At 65.1% G+C, this 17,594-nt stretch overlaps 4 protein-coding genes across 4 annotated transcripts; 2 read left to right on the top strand and 2 right to left on the bottom strand.

The window, feature by feature from the left end:
- Positions 1-252: 252 nt before the first annotated feature.
- PFL1_06842 (uncharacterized protein) lies at positions 253-5,388 on the top strand (the record flags this gene model as incomplete). Its single annotated transcript, XM_007879031.1, has 1 exon — positions 253-5,388. The coding sequence occupies one exon, from the start codon at positions 253-255 to the stop codon at positions 5,386-5,388; it is 5,136 nt and encodes a 1,711-aa protein (XP_007877222.1).
- A 224-nt stretch (positions 5,389-5,612) lies between these two features.
- On the bottom strand, positions 5,613-6,309 carry PFL1_01313 (uncharacterized protein; the record flags this gene model as incomplete). The annotated part of the gene is made up of 2 exons (XM_007878815.1): positions 5,613-5,900; positions 6,028-6,309. The coding sequence occupies 2 exons, from the start codon at positions 6,307-6,309 to the stop codon at positions 5,613-5,615; spliced, it is 570 nt and encodes a 189-aa protein (XP_007877006.1).
- Positions 6,310-6,733: 424 nt separating this feature from the next.
- Positions 6,734-8,998, bottom strand: PFL1_01314 (uncharacterized protein; the record flags this gene model as incomplete). Its single annotated transcript, XM_007878816.1, has 5 exons — positions 6,734-6,740; positions 6,871-7,091; positions 7,251-7,753; positions 7,856-7,934; positions 8,042-8,998. The coding sequence occupies 5 exons, from the start codon at positions 8,996-8,998 to the stop codon at positions 6,734-6,736; spliced, it is 1,767 nt and encodes a 588-aa protein (XP_007877007.1).
- A 2,501-nt stretch (positions 8,999-11,499) lies between these two features.
- Positions 11,500-17,396, top strand: PFL1_01315 (uncharacterized protein; the record flags this gene model as incomplete). The annotated part of the gene is made up of 2 exons (XM_007878817.1): positions 11,500-11,938; positions 12,034-17,396. 2 exons carry the CDS (start codon positions 11,500-11,502, stop codon positions 17,394-17,396), a joined length of 5,802 nt encoding a protein of 1,933 aa, XP_007877008.1.
- Between the last annotated feature and the right edge of the window lie 198 nt (positions 17,397-17,594).

Raw genomic sequence — 17,594 nt, forward strand, 5'->3', positions numbered from 1 at the left:
CTTCTTTGTTCGCCTCTGACCTCTGCCTGCCGCACGAGAAGAGCCTGAGGGCCTGCCACACTACTTCTGAGTCGGGTGTCTGACCTCGCCTCGCCCGCAGGCCGAATATTTTTGGACGGCCGCAGTTTTTTGAGAAGAACGTCCGGCAGCCGTGGTGGGGAGGGCCCCGGACCTCCTGCTCACCACTTCGTGACACCATCCTCTCACAGACTCCTTTTTCGCCCGCTCCCGTCACCCGGCCGCTCGACAAACATGGACCTACTCGAGAGGGCCGGCATCTCCACCTCGGAGCAGCTGGTAAAGGCGCTCAAGGCAGCCCAGCCGCCCTCGGCCACGGCCCCTTCCACCTCGTCCACCACCGCCACCGCCGCCGCCGGGATCGCCATCACAAAGATCCAGCTGGCCCGCGCCGCCTGGTCCACAGACGCCGTATTCGTGCCCAAGAAGCACCAGCTGCTCGCAGAGTGGATCCTCGACACCCTCTGCCGCTCCGCCAAGTCGCACCATGCCCCCGCCGCACAGAACGGCGCGGCAAAGGCCAAGGGCAAGGCAAAGGCAAGACCTTCCACCAACGGCAGCGGCACCGGCTCTGAGCTTGCCTGCGAGCTAGACGCAGACTACTGGGCGCTGCTCCACGAGGTCGTCGTCTCCCAGGTCAACGCGCCGGGAACCACGCGCGCAGCAGCTTCGCAGTGGGTCAACAGCCTCGTGTCCGCCTACCCCGTCGTCCTCCTCGCCTCGTCGTTCGCTCGCTCGCTGGCACAGCACCCGCAGCACAGCTCCAACCAGGCGCTCACGGTATCTGCTGCCGAGGCCCTCCGCACGCTCCTGCCCCCCGCCGCCTCGAGGAGCGCCGCGGCCAACATCGAAAACGTCACCGAGGCGATACACGCCTGGCTGGCCGCCCTTCCCCTCCTCGACGCCGCCAGCGGCTGGGACCTGGCCACGACGGTGCTGCACGCTCTCGTCGAGAGCTGGTCGGTCGCGCTAGAGTTCGGCCTCAACGCCCGCAAAAACGGCCGCTACTTTCTGGCCAACTGCCTCTCCACCTACTTCGTCGCCCTCAGCGCGGTCAGGAGGCGCGAGGCGAGTCTGCCGGCCGGCTTGCTGGCCTCGCTCGAACAGATTGGTGCCGCCTCGCTGTTCACCAGCGACGTGCTGCTCGCCTTCGTCGGCGAATATGCGGACCGCGCCATGCACCCCGCCCTCAAGGAGGCCAGCAGCAAGGCCGACGACGCGCTCCTCGGTCCGATCCGTTCGCTGGCAGCCTCGGAGGACGACGCGCTGGCCGAGGCCACCCTGTCGAGCCTGCCCGTCCTCGTCCAGCTGCTCACAGCGAGGCTGCGAAAGGAGGCATCTGGACTCTTGGCCCCCGCGGCCAGCACCAGCTACAGCGTCATGTCGGTCGCAGCCTCGATGCAGGCTCAGGAGGCCACCATCCGGTCCATCCTGCTCAAACGCTTCCTTCGCCCTGTCGAGGCGCTCATGCAGAAGTCTGCCGTCAAGGCCGCGCACCATGCCGCCTTGGCTCCGGCGCGAGCACACCTCCTGGCGGCTATTGAGTTGCTCGATCTCTACGTCCCCGGAAGTCCGGAGGCAGAAGACTGGGATTCCTTCTTCCAGGGCTTCCTCGCCGACGCCATCGACGATCTGCGCCAGCGGCACCACGGCGACCGCTCTCGGGCAAGTGACAGCACCACATGTGAAAGGGCGTTCGACAGCCTTCAAACACTGTGGAGGCTCGAGCAGCCAGTCGTCGAGCCCTACCTCACGCCAATCCTGCGCGAGGTGGCCGTGGTCCCTGTCGAGACACCCGCGTGGGACGGAGAAGAGGTCTTCAGCGCCGAGGCGAGCGCTGCGCTTTCGTTCCTCGGGACGGCACGCTCCAGCTACTCGCGGGCTCGAGACGTCCTCCGCTTCGTCACCAGCTTCTACGAGGCTCTCGTACAGTTGCCGCACTCGTCGACGGCCTCGATGAGGGACGTCGAAAACGGAGTGCTGCTCTCTGCAGTATCGGCCGCTGGTTGCGCCGCCGCCGTGCGGGACTTTCTCACCCCGATGCATCTCGTCCCGCTGCTCGACATGCTGCGCGAAAGGACGTCCGAAATCGTCAAGAGCTTGGACACCGAGGAGCAGCGGACGGCTTCGCCTCGACCCAACAAGAAGAGAAAGTCGGACAGCGGCGCGGCTGGTAGCGATGCCGGCAGTGCGGCGGCGGGAGGCAGCGGCGAGACGGCATTGCAGCAACTGAGGCTGGCGCTGCAGGCACTCACGCTCGCAGCTTCGCAGGTGCAGATCCCGTCGCCCATCCGCGACGACGCCATCGCAGCCGCAGAGCGCCTCTACCTCGAGGCGATCCTACCTTCGATCGACCTGAGTCTGAGTCGGAAAAGCGAAGGGACGCTTGCGGCGGCACTGCGGGCGAGGTCGTCGCTGCTGTCGCAAAACTGGCGCATCAACTTCGACGAACCGATTCGACTCGACGGGTCGCCCGTCTCCGAGTCGCTACCGGTGCTGGACGACTCGCTGGACCAGAGGCGGCAGCGGCTGGTCGAGCTCATCTCGAAGAGCGCTGGCCGCGACCGCATCGCCGACGAGGCCATCTACGAGATCGTCCGCGCGTTGCTGCAGCGGGCCGAACGCGACCATGCCACGCTCGGCACGACTTCTCCCTACACGGCGCTACTCTCGGACGAGGAAGGCAGCCCGCTCGTGCGGTCGCTTGTGCCGCTGATCAAGGACGACCTCGTCTCTTCGGGCTCGAGGGAGATCATCACCCCGTGGAACGGCAAGGCGACCGGCATCGACGGCGTGTCGTCGCTCGCATCGGCCCTCTGGCTGAAGCTGACGACGCGCTGGGCCGAGCTGATCGACCAGCTAGGCTCCGGCCCCCTGCTTTCGGAGCTGGCGCAGGTGCTGCTGGCCTCGGTGGTGCTGGACCCGACCACCTCGCTCCTCGCCGGCATCTCGCGCAAGGCGCTGCGCAACGCCCACTTCCTCGAGCTGCCACGATGGAGGTCGACTCTGCTCGCCATCGCCAACACCAAGACGCAGATCCTCGCCCAGTCGGACTACGCCGGGCTTCGACCGACCCTGGCGACCGTGCAGCTGGAAGCGACGATCAAGAGCTCGGTCGAGCTCCAAGAGGCGCTGTTGACGCTCTGCGCCATGGAGCGTTTCCCCGTCGAGTGGATCTCCAAGTCGAGCCGAGAGACGCTGCTGGAGCGCGGCCTCACGATGGACGCTATCCTGGCTCGCGGCAAGCGGCAATCCGCCTCGACCGAGCACAGGACCAACCTGCGGCGTCTGATCGGCGGCCTCATGCTGGCGCGCGGTGCCAGTTCCGACGCCGCATCAGAGCAGATGGTCGCGTCGCTGGCCCTCTTTGTCACCGCGAGCGATGACGGTGTCGGTGACGGCGGTGTCCATCCGCAACTCGACGACGTTTCGCTGACCGCGTTCGAGGTCGGGGCGCAGAACCTGCTCGAGAGCTGCAAGACCAACCCGGCCGCCTGGGACAACCTGTTGGCTCTGCACCACCACCTCGTCTCGGGCCTCGGTTCGATCGCAGAGGCCCGACCCGATCTGGCTGCCCGCGCAGACCAAGCCCTGATCGCAGGCCTCGTAGCCGATGCCAAGCTGCTCGCCCACACCGACAAGGTTGAAGCCTTCCTAGCGGTCCTGACATCTTCGCAGCCCATCGCAAAGCAGATCGAGTCGCACTTCGACGCCGTCAAGACTGCGGTGTGGGCGCAGGCCGTCGTCGCCGTCAGCCTCGACGATCTTCGGGACGTCGTGTTCCACCTCCGACAGACCCGCCTCTCCCTGGCGCTTGCAGATGCCTGCCCAAATGGTCCCACCGCCGCGACTGGTGGCCAGACCCCGAGGTCCAGTGCCAAGGTGCAGGTCCTCGACCTTCTGCAGCCCATCTGCGCCGTCGTGGGGCGGGCAACTGCTTCCTTCGAAGGAGACGCTGCATCAAGCGACAGAGCTCTGCTCAAGACGGCCCTGCGCGTCTGCGCCGAGACGCTGCAGCTGCTCGCCGACTGCTCCTCGACGCCAACCGTGTCCGCCGGTGGCGGCGATGACGACGACGATGACGTGACAATGGAAGAGGCTGCTGCTCCTGTCGGCACCGGCCACGACGATGACGACGCCTCGGCGGCGCTCAAGGCGGCGGTGGCGTTTGCCTCGTTTGCCTCGTGCTTCGAGCGCGGCGAGCTGGTCGACGCCCTCTCGCCCGTACTGGCGCGCATCGTCTCGCGCCTCTCCGTCGACGTCTACGGCCGCTACCTCTCGGAGCTGCTACAGGTCGTCACGGCCGACCGGGTCGAGCTACAGAACGGCACCGGCACCGCCGGCGGTGTCGACGGCCCGGCGCGCGGACGGGCCTGCCTCGTCGTCGCAGCCGGCCTGTCCCTGCAGAGCGCTCCGGAGGGCGGACACCGCGCTGCGCGTCTGCATCTGACGAAGCTGTTGAGCTTCTTCATCAAGCTGTGCAGCGTTCCCTCGTCGTCGGCGTCGTCGTCGGCGTCGTCTCCGGTCGTCATACAAGCCATGGCCGAGGTGATCGTCTCGATCTGCGCCAAGAAGGCGACGCTGCTGCGGTCGACGGACGTCGAGCTGATCCTGCAGCTCTACACGTCCCTGCTCGTCCCGAGCAACGCCGACCTGCCCTCGCCGGCCACCTTGGCGGCCCCGGCGCACGTGGGTCGGCGCATCTTTTCGGCGCAGGTGTCGACGCTGACGAGCCTGATCCGATTGCGTCCGGACCTCATCCACTCGTTCCTCTCGCTTGTCGCGTCGCTGCTCTCGTCGCTGGCGAACCTCTTCCGCCGTCCCAAGCTCGTCGTTGGCAGCACCGCCAAGGCATTGGGCGCATCGTCGTCGAATGGGCAGGCAGGAGGTGCAGCCTCGGTGGCAGCGACGCGCTACCTGCGCCGCGACCTTCCGGCGTGGTTCGATCCGGCCCACACCCTGCCTCTGCGCGCCGACGTCGAGGCGCGACAGTACTCGCGCCTCCTGACGAGCCTGACGCTCAAGACGTCTTCGCTGCTCCCGCACCATCACCACGACCGCCGCCCCGGCGGCGACGCGGGCGAGTCGGCGCGCCGCAAGCGGGAGCGCAAGGCCGAGTCGCTGTCGAAGCCGTTTTCCAAGCACGCCGTCTACGTCGTCGTGGCCTACCTCAACGCCGTCACCAACCCGGCCAGCACGCTGCCGACCGACGTGCGCGCCGAGGTGCAGCCGGGCCTCCTCGCCCTCTGCGGCGTCGTGGGCAAGCACGAGCGCGACGCGGCCATGGTCGGCCTCCTCGACAGCGCGGGTAAGACGCTCTTCAAGAATCTCTGGCGCAAGTGGGAGGACGAGAGGTACCGCGGGCAGTAGAGCCGCAGGGGCGGACGCGTCGGGCTGGACGCTTGGGATGCTGCTCGTCTTGTCGCGGTGGGCGATGTGACGGACAGAACACAGCCCTGCTGTGCGGTTGCGGGAATCATGTTGTGCTGTGCCATGCCGTGCCGTGCCGTGTCGTGCTGTGTTGGTGCGGTTGTTGTGCCGGTACAAATACAAGTGGATCCCTCCTCAACCACCTCTCCTCGTCGAGTGGGCGTTCATCGGTCCTCAATACGGACGACGGGCTCCGGCCGCTTGCTGAAAAGCAGCTTGCGTCGGACAATGGTGACGATGTCGTACCTCGTCGATGCGCCCGCGCCGTCATCGTCATCGACTTTTGGCTTCTTGTGCTGTCGTCCGTCTCCTTCCTCGTCGTCGACTTGCGCAGCGGTTGCCGCCGAGGCCGCCGAGGCCGCCGTCACTTTACGGAGCACGGCGAGCGGGTTCTGCAGCGACACGAACTTGCCCTCGAGTCGGTGGTGGCTTATCAATAGCGTCGGTCGATCCTGGTTGGGTGGGTCGTCGGGGCGGGGCGTGGCGCGAGGAAAGAGCGGTTGCAAGTGGCAAGTGAAGAGCTATTAGCGAGATGGTTCAGAGGGGTGCCGAACGCGAAGGCGAGGGAGCCGTACGTACCAATCTTCCATCTTCAAAGACAAACTTGCCCAGCACCTCCCCCGCCCTCCCCGCTCCTCCATCTCCCCGAACACCGTCGCCCTCGATCGCATCGGCGCTGCCACCGCCGCCGCCGCCGGTGATTTCGAGCGATCCCTGCAGTTCCACCAGAACCAGCTCGCCGGTCGGAGTCAGCTCTAGCAGCGGCGGCGGCACGTTTGTCGTGTCCCTCCCTTCCTGCTCTGCAGAACTGGCCGTGCCTGGAGAGAGGCAAGGTAGGTCGAGGTGCAGCGGTATCTTCATCGTGTGAGGTCGAGGGTGTGCTGCGTGCCTCTGTGCGGACGAGGGTGGTGTTGGTGGTGATGGTGGTGTTGGTGTCGATGGTGGTGGTGGTGGTGGTGGTGTTGGTGGTGGTGGGGTCGAGCAAGCAACAAAGGCTAGGGTGCAAGCCAAGGCGTCCTTCTTGGAATCTGTCCATCTGCCACTTCGAAGCCCGTTTCATGCATCCCTCCACGCGCACGCGTCGCGTAGAGCGCACCAGCCCAGGCCAGGCCTGCAAATCCCGGCCAGGCCTGGCCTGCCCATGCCGCCAGCGCTGCTCATCGTCGTCCGCCACTTCGCTGTCTTCTACATCCTACACCGATGCGGTTGCAGATCTCTATCAGGTCACTCGTACTGTACATGGGAAAGTTGTGCTTCCGGCACCCCAGGACACCGGCGGTGAGGATCAATGCCTGTGCATCGCCGACGAGTCGCAGCAGGGGGCAGCGTGTCAGCGCAATGCCACTTCTTTCCGCCAGCACGGGGAGCAGGCGGGCTCAGCTGAGGGGCGTACGCGCCCGCCGGCCGCCACCCGTCACTCACCCAAACAAGCAGTCGTCACCGTACTTGCACACCTCGCCGCGCGCGACGTGGCTGCATCTACGCTGCTTGAGGTAGCGCCGCATTTCTTCCTTTTGCTCCTGCGAGATCGGTTTGTGGCTGAAGCCGCAGGCCTCGTGGAGGCAGCCCGTTTTGCTAAGGTGATGGTAGGCGCAGGGGACGTCGTGCTCCTTGAATGTTGAGGCCGCCCTCAGCACCTGGTCCTGTACCGTGCAGCAATTCAAGAACGAGGGATAAGGCCGTCAGCACCGTCGCCGCCCGAAGAGAGACCACTGCAAGGGCCAGACCCGGCCGCCGAACCCGCAGCGCAAGCAGGGCCGTGCGCGAGGCTCAGATCGGCCCGCTCCACCCGCCACACTTACCTTGTCAGCCAAACGCTGGATGGCTGCGTTACTCGACGGGCCGAGAAAGATGTAGTCGAGATCCACCATGCTAGCCGCCATCTCCTTGTAGATGCGCGATTTGGCCGCGTGGCTGGGCACCTGGATCAGGTGCACCTTGCCCGGCAGGTATTTAAAGTCGTACAGCGTCCGCAGATCGGGCATGTAGCCAAAGTCGTCGATCCCTCCGAGGTAGACGCGGAAGCAGTCTGGGTCCCTGACGGCATCGGCCAGCGCCACCTTGACGCGCTTGTCGGCGGCCTGCTCGTCTTTGCGCACATTGACGATGTAGTTGTGCGGGTTGGCATCGGCGAGTCCCTCGAAAAACTCCATGGCGACGAAGCGCGCGACGAGTCCCGCGCGCTCGAGAAACTTGACCAGCCAGGGGTACACGGCGAAGATGCGGAGGCGCAGGTCGAGCGTGTCTGGGTTGAGGGAGTGCTTCCGGGCAACGAGCCGCTTGAGCTCGTTGTAGGCAAACACGCCTGGAGGGGCGTAAAGGGAAGACGTAGCGTGGCGATGAAGCAACCTTGGATCAGCCAAGAGCGGCGACTCACGCATCGGAGCCGGCCGATGGAGACACTCACCTCCTTTGTGACCGAGGCGCATGTGCCGAGGCTGGAACTTGAGGTTGTCTCCATCGATGATCATCGTGATGTGCTTGCGCTGCGAGGAGCGCGGAACCAATGGGGGAAGGGACCCGATCAAGTCAGTGCCGAGAATCGACGGCCTGAGCTTCGAAGGGTAGGCCCTGTCGGACCGGTTCGACTCACGTCTTTGCGAAGGACCTGCTCCGTCTCGGACACGACCTCCGGACCATTGGGGATCATGGCATAGTCCTTCTGGGGGTCCCAGGCGGTGCTGGACTTGTACTGACTGGCGAAGCCATCCTTGGCGGCATTCTGGATCTCGTCGAGAGTCGGGCGTGTTGGCGAGACGGTCCACAACGGATTGTCTGCCTCAGAGGCAGATGCCATCCGCTCATGAGCCTCTCCCATTTCCCTGTTGACCATGCCGACCAATTCCTTGTACTCTCTGTCGGATTCTTCTTCGTGTTCCGGCCGCGGCTCATGCTGTCTTTTGGATTGCTGTTCGAGCGATCCGAGCAGCTGCGACTTGAACCGATCGAGGATCGAGGAGCTTCCAGCGACGGGCGATGCACGGTTGGCGGTGACGCCAGAGGAGGTGTCGGTCGAGGCCTCTGACAGATCCTTAGCGCCGTCAGCCACGATGGCGGCCTCGACCTGCTGGCCGCTCCCTTGATTTGACGGGGCATGTCCTCCGTATGAAGGAGACCCAGCTGTCTTAGCCGTCGCGCTGCGTTGCTTGCGCTGTCCGGACGTCGTCGAAGCGGGACCATCACTCTGACTCGAAGTACTGGGCCGGGCCGAGGCCGCCCTGCGTCTGGCGGTGGCATGGATCGTGGCGTCGATTGGTGCGATGCGCTTGGTCGAAGCAGGGTCGCGCCTCTTGACGATGCTGGATGCTGCCGGAGAGGGAGCGTCTGACGGCTCTCGTCGCTCGATGCTGGGTGCCAAGGGAGGCCGAGGTGGCGGCGAGTCGGTAGCCGCTGCGTGGTCCTGCGGGCGTCTCTGCTTGTCCTGAGAGTGACCTTGAAGCTGGTGCAGCCGTCGGTTCACGATCCCTGACGATTTGCCAGGCTGGCCAGCAGCGTTAGCGACTGACGCCGCCTCAGCGACGAGACGGGTAACCGCCCTGGAGCCAAGCATGGTCGACCGTGGCTGGAGGCGCGGCGTCCAGCCGGGGATCCAACTACCTGCTCCTCTTCTGCCTCGGACAACCCGACAGGCTGACGAGTTGGCGCAGGAGACGCCCGATGTGAAGCGGATCAGCACCTTGACTAGCCCTCCTCTTGGCACAGCCGGGCGGGCGGGACCAGGTGCCACCAGAGGGGATTAGCCTGAGCGGAACGTTACCGAGAGCACGGGAAGATGGCGGCACCGCTCCTGACGGGCCTTCCTCTCCGCAGACAGGTGGACGTTCGTCGTCAAGACCTGTCCCGAGGGTGATCAAAGTCGGGCAGAGGACGGCGCAAAGCACGCTCGACAAGCAGAAGTCAGAGCAGCGGCAGTGCAGGAGAGGTAAGAAATGGCGGACGAGACAATCGTAGAGAGCCAGAGAGTGCGAGGAACATCCAGGCGCGAGAAGCTTCCGAGGCCGGGACAGGGCCGCGCTGGGCCAAAAAGCCTCCGAGAAAGAGGAGCGCAGCGTTGCGGGCTTTCCCGTCGGCCGAGAGGCGAGCGGCGGTGGTCGGGCCTTTGAAGTAAGGAAGCAAGCAGAGAGGACCCTGGATGGACCTCGGCTCGTCCGACTGGGGCCACGCCAAAGTCGAAAGCGTCAAGCAAGCAGGCAGATAGGCAGGCAGGCAGGCAGGGCAAAAGCAGGCCGGCCCCTCCCCTGGTCCTCTCCAGCTGACGACACCACCGGCAGCCCTCCTCGACCACACGACCCCATCCCGCGGCTATTGCCAGCAGGAAGTCGTGCTGTCTCGAAGGCAGGCGGGGGACCGAGTGCAGGCCAGGACATGAGCATGCCGAGCAGGGCCACAGAGGGTACGTCGCCGCCCGGCTCGACCGATGCTCGTCGTCGGTGCTGCCCCTCTGCTGGTTGTTTGCCGATGGATGGGAGGCGGGGCCCGCGCTCGGGATTTTCGAGGCGAGGCCTCGCACCCGCAACCAAAAGAAAAAAAGTTGAGCTGCCGTGGACGGCTCAGACGATCACCGCGCTGCCCGTGCCTTTGGCCAGACCAGGCCAGACCAGGCCAGACCAGGCCAGGCTAATGCCCGCCTCTCGGCCTGTCCGCCCGCCCCGCCTGGTGTAGGCGGGCCTCGAGCCTGGAATCGCTCGTTCGACCCAGGCAGCCCTGCCGGCCAGCCATGTTCAGGCTTCCGCCGTCCGTGGCCACAGTCGTGCGCTCTCTCTCCGCAGCCTCGCACCGACGTCTGGCGTGGCCCGCCATCGCCCTTCAATCTTGGCAGTCATCGTAGCAGCAGCACCACCGCCGCGAACACCATCGTCAACGGCAGCGGCAGCGACAGCGTCAAGGAGCAACACAGGTCCCAAGCATACCCCAAGCTCGAGTGCGCAGCAGCCACCACGGACCGATCCAGCAGGCTTATCCCCCACGCACGGCTCCTGCTCGCCCCTGATCTCGACCTCGGAGCAAGAAAGGAGATCCTCGTCTCTTCCGCCATCTCTCTCCGCCCCTCTCTCTTCCTTGACTTCTCTACCTGCTCACTCTTGTCGCTCATCACACACGGCAATTAGGGGTGCACGAAGCTCTGCTCGTCACACGACACTTTGTGTCGCCGTCGATCCGCTCTCGTGCGCGTCCGTCCGACACGTACCCTCAGTCGTTGAGCGAGGCCAGCCGGCCTCAAGCCCTCGTTCTTGCCCAGAGCGGCTGCCAATCGTCCTTGCATCGATCGATCCTTGCACGCCCCCCTCCTCGCCGGGACGACCTCGTCACGAAGACCATCCGCACGCACCGCTGCCCACGCTCAGACAGTCTTGGCCGACTCCCTCAGCCGTCGACCGCATCCTCTCCCCGTCTTGCTCGCCATTGACATCGACCGCACCGACCCTGCACCAAGCTTCGGGGATGATTTGATAGCGTCTTTCCGGTCCCAGCCTTCTGGCACCACCGGACCATCCGAGGACCACCGATCTCGTCCCGACGCAGCCCCGTCCCCGCTCCTTTGGCGCTCCGTCCGCAGCCCTCTTCGCTCTACGGCCTACACGTTTGGCCCTCCTCGCCGCTTTCCCCGGTCCCGGCTCGGCCACGAGCAACAGACCACTTCGCGCAGGAAGGATGTCAGACCATCAATACACCAGACCATCGCCTCGTTTCGCCCTGGAGGAGGAGCCGGGTGATGGGCCGGGCGCAGCGAAACAGCCCTGGGTGGGGGCGTTTGAGAGGGTGCTGGGCGACCAGGAGACCAGCTCAAACACGCGTAGACCAACGAAGAGCTCGCAACGCGAAGTCCCGCCCTCCCCAATCGGCAAGCTTCGGTCAGATGCCCTGTCGCAGCGGTACACTTCGGCGGAAGACTTCAACGACGGTCGGACCACGTCTACAGTAAACAGCGTCTACTCTGGCAGCGGGGGCAGCTCGCCGTCGGCGCAGGCGGTGCTGGCGGATCCGATGTCACTGCGATCCGCGACAGAGCAGAGAAGCGCCAAAGAGCTTTCGGATGCAGCGCATTCCGCCATGGCACCCTCGTCGACCGGCTCCGGTCGGTCGCGCTCCCTCTCGATTTCGGACGAACCGCTGCCTGGCCCAACCAACGAAGCCCGTGGCGCATCACAGAGCGGCCGACCCGACCCTGCCACCGTTTCCGGTGTCTCGTCCCGTCAGCAGCAGGGCAAGATGACTCTGGCCCTGCCAGATCAGCGACGGGTGGACATCGATCTGCAGGCATCACGCCAGGGCCTCGACACCACTTTATGCGATATCGGGCCGGCGCTGATCACCATCTCGCCCAGTGACACGCTGGTTTTCGACCAGGCCTACGCCAACCACGCTCCGTGCGTCCACCGGCTGACGATCTGCAACCAGGACGCCGAGCACAGCGTTCTGGTCCGCATGGACACCAACCTCAGCCAGGGGTTGAGCTTCATGCGCCGCAAACGGTCCGCGCCCAAGAATGGTAGGTCGCAGACGCAAGCCGCTCCATCCGGCAGGAAGTGTACGATCGTCTGATACCCCTCCATTGCCAACCCCGCTCCTGCCCCTTCGCCACAGACTTCGAGCCGTGCGCTTGGCCAACAAACAGCCTCACCTGGGCCAGGAGAGGTGGCCTGTCGCCACAGAACCTCAGAGGCTGGCGACACGTCATTGCCAACCTCGAGAACGCTAGCTCCTTTGTACTGAACCCGGGTGCGAGCACCACGCTCTACGTCATGTTCCGCCCCATGGCGTTCACGACGGACGGCGAGGGTGATCAGCTGCAGAGCCTGGCCTTTAAGTCGCCTCCGTCACCGGCCTTTCAGCAGACACCGCGCTTCGAGCGCGCCCTGGACGATTCCCTCGCCTCGCGGACAGATGCGAGTGCGCTGACGTCTACCTCTCCCGTGTCCACGCCGGCGGCTCTTGGCGAGCAGCACGATCCGTTCGGAAAAGAAGAGGCCGAACGTAACCCCCTCGAGACCGGCAACGAAGCGATTCTCGCCTCGCCTCGCTCGGCGCCGGAGCTATGTGCCGCTGCCAAACCAGAGCGCATGGTCCTCGGTGCAAAGCCGCAGTTCTCGACATTCGACGTGCGCGGTTCGATCACGGCCAGGGCATGGTCTTTACCCCGCGCCGAGGCTCCGTTCGCCGACGACGCCCTCGTCGACACGCCCTTTAGCGGCTTGTCGTCAGCCGCGTCGTCGCGCCCGGCGTCGTTCTACGGCTCGGTCCAGTCGTCCACCACCGCAGCAACATCCTCGTCCTTCTCGCTGCCCGACGAAGGCACGGGACAGTCAAAGACAATGCTGGTCTCGGCGAGATGCTGCCGTCCCTCGATCGACGCCATCCTGCACTCTTCCGAAATCACCAGCACTTCCGGCAACAGTCTGATTGAGATCGACTTTGGCGATGCCCTCGTCGGCCAGGCGTACAATCGGACACTTGTCCTTCGCAACAATTCCGAGATCGATTGCATCTGCCAGGCCACCATGGAAGAGGCTCGCAACATGCTGCAGGCCCGACCCATCACCCTCCTCAGCGCGGACGATGGCTCGCCTCTCCCGATGGTCAGCGCCGACGACGACTCGGTCACGCACGACCCTTTCGGGCTGCTGCCCCGGACGACGCGGGCAGTCGAGCTGCGGCTCGCACCTCAGGAGCCGTGCAAGGACTACGAACAGGTCATCACCTTCACGAACCTGCACGATTCCGCCAATGCCATCCGCGTCGTTGTCCGGGCCAACATCCTCGGCGTGGCTAAGGACGACTCGTTGGCGGTGCTTTCCGGCGACATCCTCGACTTCGGCGACTGCTATGGTGGGCACTGGACTCGCCAGCTTCTCGTGCTCAAGAACACGGCAGATGTGCTCCTCGACGTCCAATTTGGCGCGCCAAGAGGCATCGACATGACATTCCAGCTGGCAGAGCTCGCGCCGCAGGCCGACGAGGAAGCCATCGAGGACGAGCAGCTGCCCCCGAGCTCCGTGGCCAGCGACATCTCGATACCCTCAAGCGGAGACGTCGGTTCGCACTTTTCGTCGGCACTGGACTCGAGCAGCGCAATCAGTCTCGATCCAGCGGGGGGTCCAGGAGTCGGGCTTGAACCCTCGGCGACGTACTCGGAGCTGGCCAAGACGCCCACTCACTACGCGCAAGCCACTCCTGCCGAGGCGGACCCGCCAAAACTGGAGCTCTCCAAGCTCGACCCTCTGTCGACGCCTGCCCAGGCTTCCGGTCTGGCTGCGCAGTCCGACCGCTCGGAGGGCGAGGATGTCGATGCCTCGTCGGTTGCATCGCAGCAGGGCTCGCGTCCCGCATCGCCTGTCGACGAGCGGGTGCCGACCGGCCTCAGTGCCAAGGATCCTCGTCTCGAGTCGCTCACCAAGGAGTCCCTGGCAACCCGTCTCGAGCGCCTCAACTCAGGACCAGGCTCGGACGACGAGCGCTCCCGCCCCGCCAAGGCCCTCTCCGCCCGCGTTGGTAGCGACGGCGACCATCAAAGCATCTCGACGAACCCGTATAGCCAATCGTCTTCAAGCTTCCTGTCCCGGCCGTCGTCCCGGAATCGGCTCGGCGAGCACAAGGCTTTCGATGCCGTAGGCACGGATGATGCTGGATCGGCCAAGTCCGAGGCCACGGCGCACTCACGCGAAAGCCGGATGGGCCCCTTGCCCGCCACGTCGACGTCGTCCCATCCCGGCTCGACCGCAGGCGGCAAGCATCCCCGATCGGGACTCGGGCGTGCCCTTTCTGGACTACGCAATGTCGAGCAGGCGCACAGCAACCAGCTCGAGGAGCTTGTCCTACGACCCGGCGGCGAATACCGGGTGGTGGTTTCGTACAAGCCAGCCAGAGAGGACCTCGACGCCGACTTTACGGGCGGTCGGCTGGTCGAGCGGTCTTTCAACGTCTCGCTCGATTACGCTCGATCTCGCTCCGGGAGCACGCGCACCAAGGGCGGGCGCGAGCGGAAGACGATCGTCTGCCAGAGCCGGACGTGCACCTCGTTTATCTCGGTCAGCCCCAAACTGATCGATCTTGGCGAGGTGCAAGTAGGCACGCGCAAGTCTGCCAACATTGCCGTGACGAATCGGTCCGAGCTCACGGCACGGGTGGATCTGCGCTTTGTGTCCAAGGTATTGGGCATGTACAAGGACGAGGTGGCCATCCCTGCGCTCCAGACGGTCGAGCTCAAGGTCGAATCGTTCCCGCGCCGGATCAACGAGTCATACCGGAAACAGATCACCGTCGCCAACCTGCTCAACCGGCACGACGACCAGATCTTTGAGGTCCGCTCGGTCAACGTCGACAAGCAGCGCATCAGCTTCCACTCGCTCTTCTACCGCCTGCTGACGCCCACCGGCTCCAACTTCGTCGACTTCGGCGACGTCAACATCAACTCGACGAGGATTCGCAACTTCACCATCGAGAACACGTCGGGCGCAAAGCTGGCGCTGGAGCTCTCGGCGGCTCATCCCGAAGACCTCACGCTCTATGTCAAGGCCGTGCCTAAGCAGAGTGGGGATGCCGCCGCTCCTGTGGACAAGCAGGGCGGCGCTGCAAGGGGATCGAATCGATACGCCGATCTCGAATGCGGCGACGGAGCCGCTGGCACGGAGACGGATGGCACCCGGGCCAAAGCCCCGAAGCCGACGCTCAAAGGATCTGATCTCAAGGAGCGCTTCCTCGAGACGATCTCGGTCGACTCGCCCGCCTCGGTCCGCAACGAGAACACGTCGTGGAGGCTGGCGCAGAAGCAGAGCCACTTCCTGCGCAAGGACGTCAGCGCCGGTGCCCCGTCGCAGAAGAAAGACGCCGGCGCCGTCAAGCCCAAAGTTCACATCAACCTCGTCTCGGCGCTCAAGAAGGGTGGCAAGGGCAGGATCACGCTTGTCTACGGCAAGTCGATGACGTTTAAGGACCGTACGTTGCTGCGCGACTTTGAGTTCCTTGACCTGGCCACGGGCCCGCCTGTGGATGCGCGGCGCATCTCGGCCAAGAGCAAGCGCTATGCGATGCTCGAGACAATCGCGACGGGAGGCAAGGCCAAGCACTCGAGCGCAACGGGCCAGGCCAAGGCCAAGCAGGCGACCGGAGACGGCAAGCTCGGCGATGATGGCGCGCCGCCGGCACCCGGATCAAAGAAGGAGTCCAGGTCGCGCGCCCCGACTTCGAACTCCTCGGCCCCGTCGACAAAGGCGGCAGCCAACGCGCGGCGCCTGCCGTCGCCCCTCGCAAAGGATATCCGCGTGACGGGCTCGCTCAAGACCGCAAAGGCCGGGACCGGGCAGCCGTCGATCACCGGCGTGCTCAAGGGTGACAAGGACGCACGACCAGACAGTGGCGGCAGGGTCCACTTTTCGCCGGCGCTCACCGGCAAGCGCAAGGCAGCGCCGGTGCTGTCGAACTCTGCCGACGTGTCGCGCATGTCGCTCGAGGACTTGCTGTCGGCGGTCGAAGGTCAGAACAGCACACTCAGCACCTTGTTCCTGGGCAGCGTCCAGGCGGAGGAGCAGTTCGTCCGGACCGAGATCAACCTGCAGAGGGAGCTGCAGCTCGCCATTGACAATGGGCGTCTCGTGCCCGTCGAGGTGCTCGACATCCCGGCGGGCAGCGAGAAGCAGGTGATCGCCGTCTACCATCCGAGCGGCAGCACCCGGCCCCACGTCCAGGGCAACGCCCGCAAGCAGGACTCGCGGATCTTCATGAGGCTGGTCGACTTTGACATGGGCGTCGTGCGCGCCTCGGACGAGTTTGCAGGCATGGCCGAGCTCGACGTCGACGAGTTGCCGGTGCGAGACCTCATGATCCGGTCCAATACGTGCCGCAGCCTGCTCGAGCTCGGTCAGCCCCACATCAACTTCGGGCACATGGAAAAGGGCGACGCCAAGACGCGCCGGATCCTGATCTCGAACCGGAGCGAGTGGGCGCTGCGCTACTGCATCCGCAAGAGCGGCAGCATCGCCAGCGGAGACATCAAGTTCAGCGGCGGACGCTACGGCGTCGTGCCCGGCTACGGCAAGCGCGAGGTCGAGTTCGTCTTTTCGCCCTCGATGTCCGGCACCTTCCAGGAAAAGCTCGTGGTCGAAAACGTGGCCGACCGGGACAATGACCAGGTGGTCGTTCTCAAGGCCAACGTGCGCAAGGTGTCCAACTTTGCCGTCGATCCTTCCACCATCGACTTTGGCGCCATCTCGCCTGGCAAACTGTCGACGCCCGAGAGCTTTGTCCTGAGCAACACGACGAGCAAGCCGAGGTCGTTTGTCATCGCCATCGACCCGCACGACCTGCTGATGGAGCGGTGCATCGTCGACGTTGCGCTTAGCATGGCGAGCGACGGAGACGTCAAGGGCACGCTGACGCGCGAGGAGGAAGAGGAGGTCGAGCACCTCTCGCAGAAGCTCAAGATTGCCAGCCGCAAGGGCAACCTGGACAAGGTCAAGAAGTACGAGGAGCGCCTCTCGCAGCTCGGCGTCAAGCCGTCTTCGCCGATGGTTGCCTCCGCTTCGCAGGCCGGCGACGAGGGCGCCGAGGGCGAACAAGGTGTCGAGGACGCCAGCACAGCCAAAGCTCTGGCTTCGGAGGCCTCTTTGACGACGACGAAGCTCAAGCGTATCTCGTCAAACGTCACCTGTGCCCTGTCGCCCAACCAGAGCAAGCGACTCGTCCTCCGCGTCCGGGCCAGCGCCGTGCAGTCGGCGATACGGCCAGACCAGGCGGATCCGGCGGAGCGCGGCGGCCCAGAAAAGGCCGGAGTCGAGTCGGTCGAGGTGGCCGTCAAGGTTCACGAGGTCAAGAACCAGGACGAGACCAAGGTGGTCCTGCTCAAGGCCAACGTCGAGTTTGAATTGAGCGGAGAGGGCGGCGGCGACGAGGGGGCGGCGACGTCGGCCGAGGCCATGCCGAGCGATGCCGTCATCTTCTCGCCACTGGCATAGGCATAGAACGAGCGGGCGGCCCGCAGCTCGCAAGAGGCAGCATAGAGGGGTGATGGGCGGAGTAGCGGATTCGCCCCTTGAAGCGGTGGGCTAGAGGCGGCGCTGGGCTCGAGACGGGCCGCGATGGCCGCGAGCATTGATGGAAGGAGCAGGCGCCCACACGGACGTTGATCGAACCCGCATGCTCTCTTCTCCGAC

The sequence above is a fragment of the Pseudozyma flocculosa genome (assembly GCF_000417875.1).
Source record: "Pseudozyma flocculosa PF-1 unplaced genomic scaffold scaffold00003, whole genome shotgun sequence".
NCBI classification, from domain to species: Eukaryota; Fungi; Basidiomycota; class Ustilaginomycetes; order Ustilaginales; family Ustilaginaceae; genus Pseudozyma; species Pseudozyma flocculosa.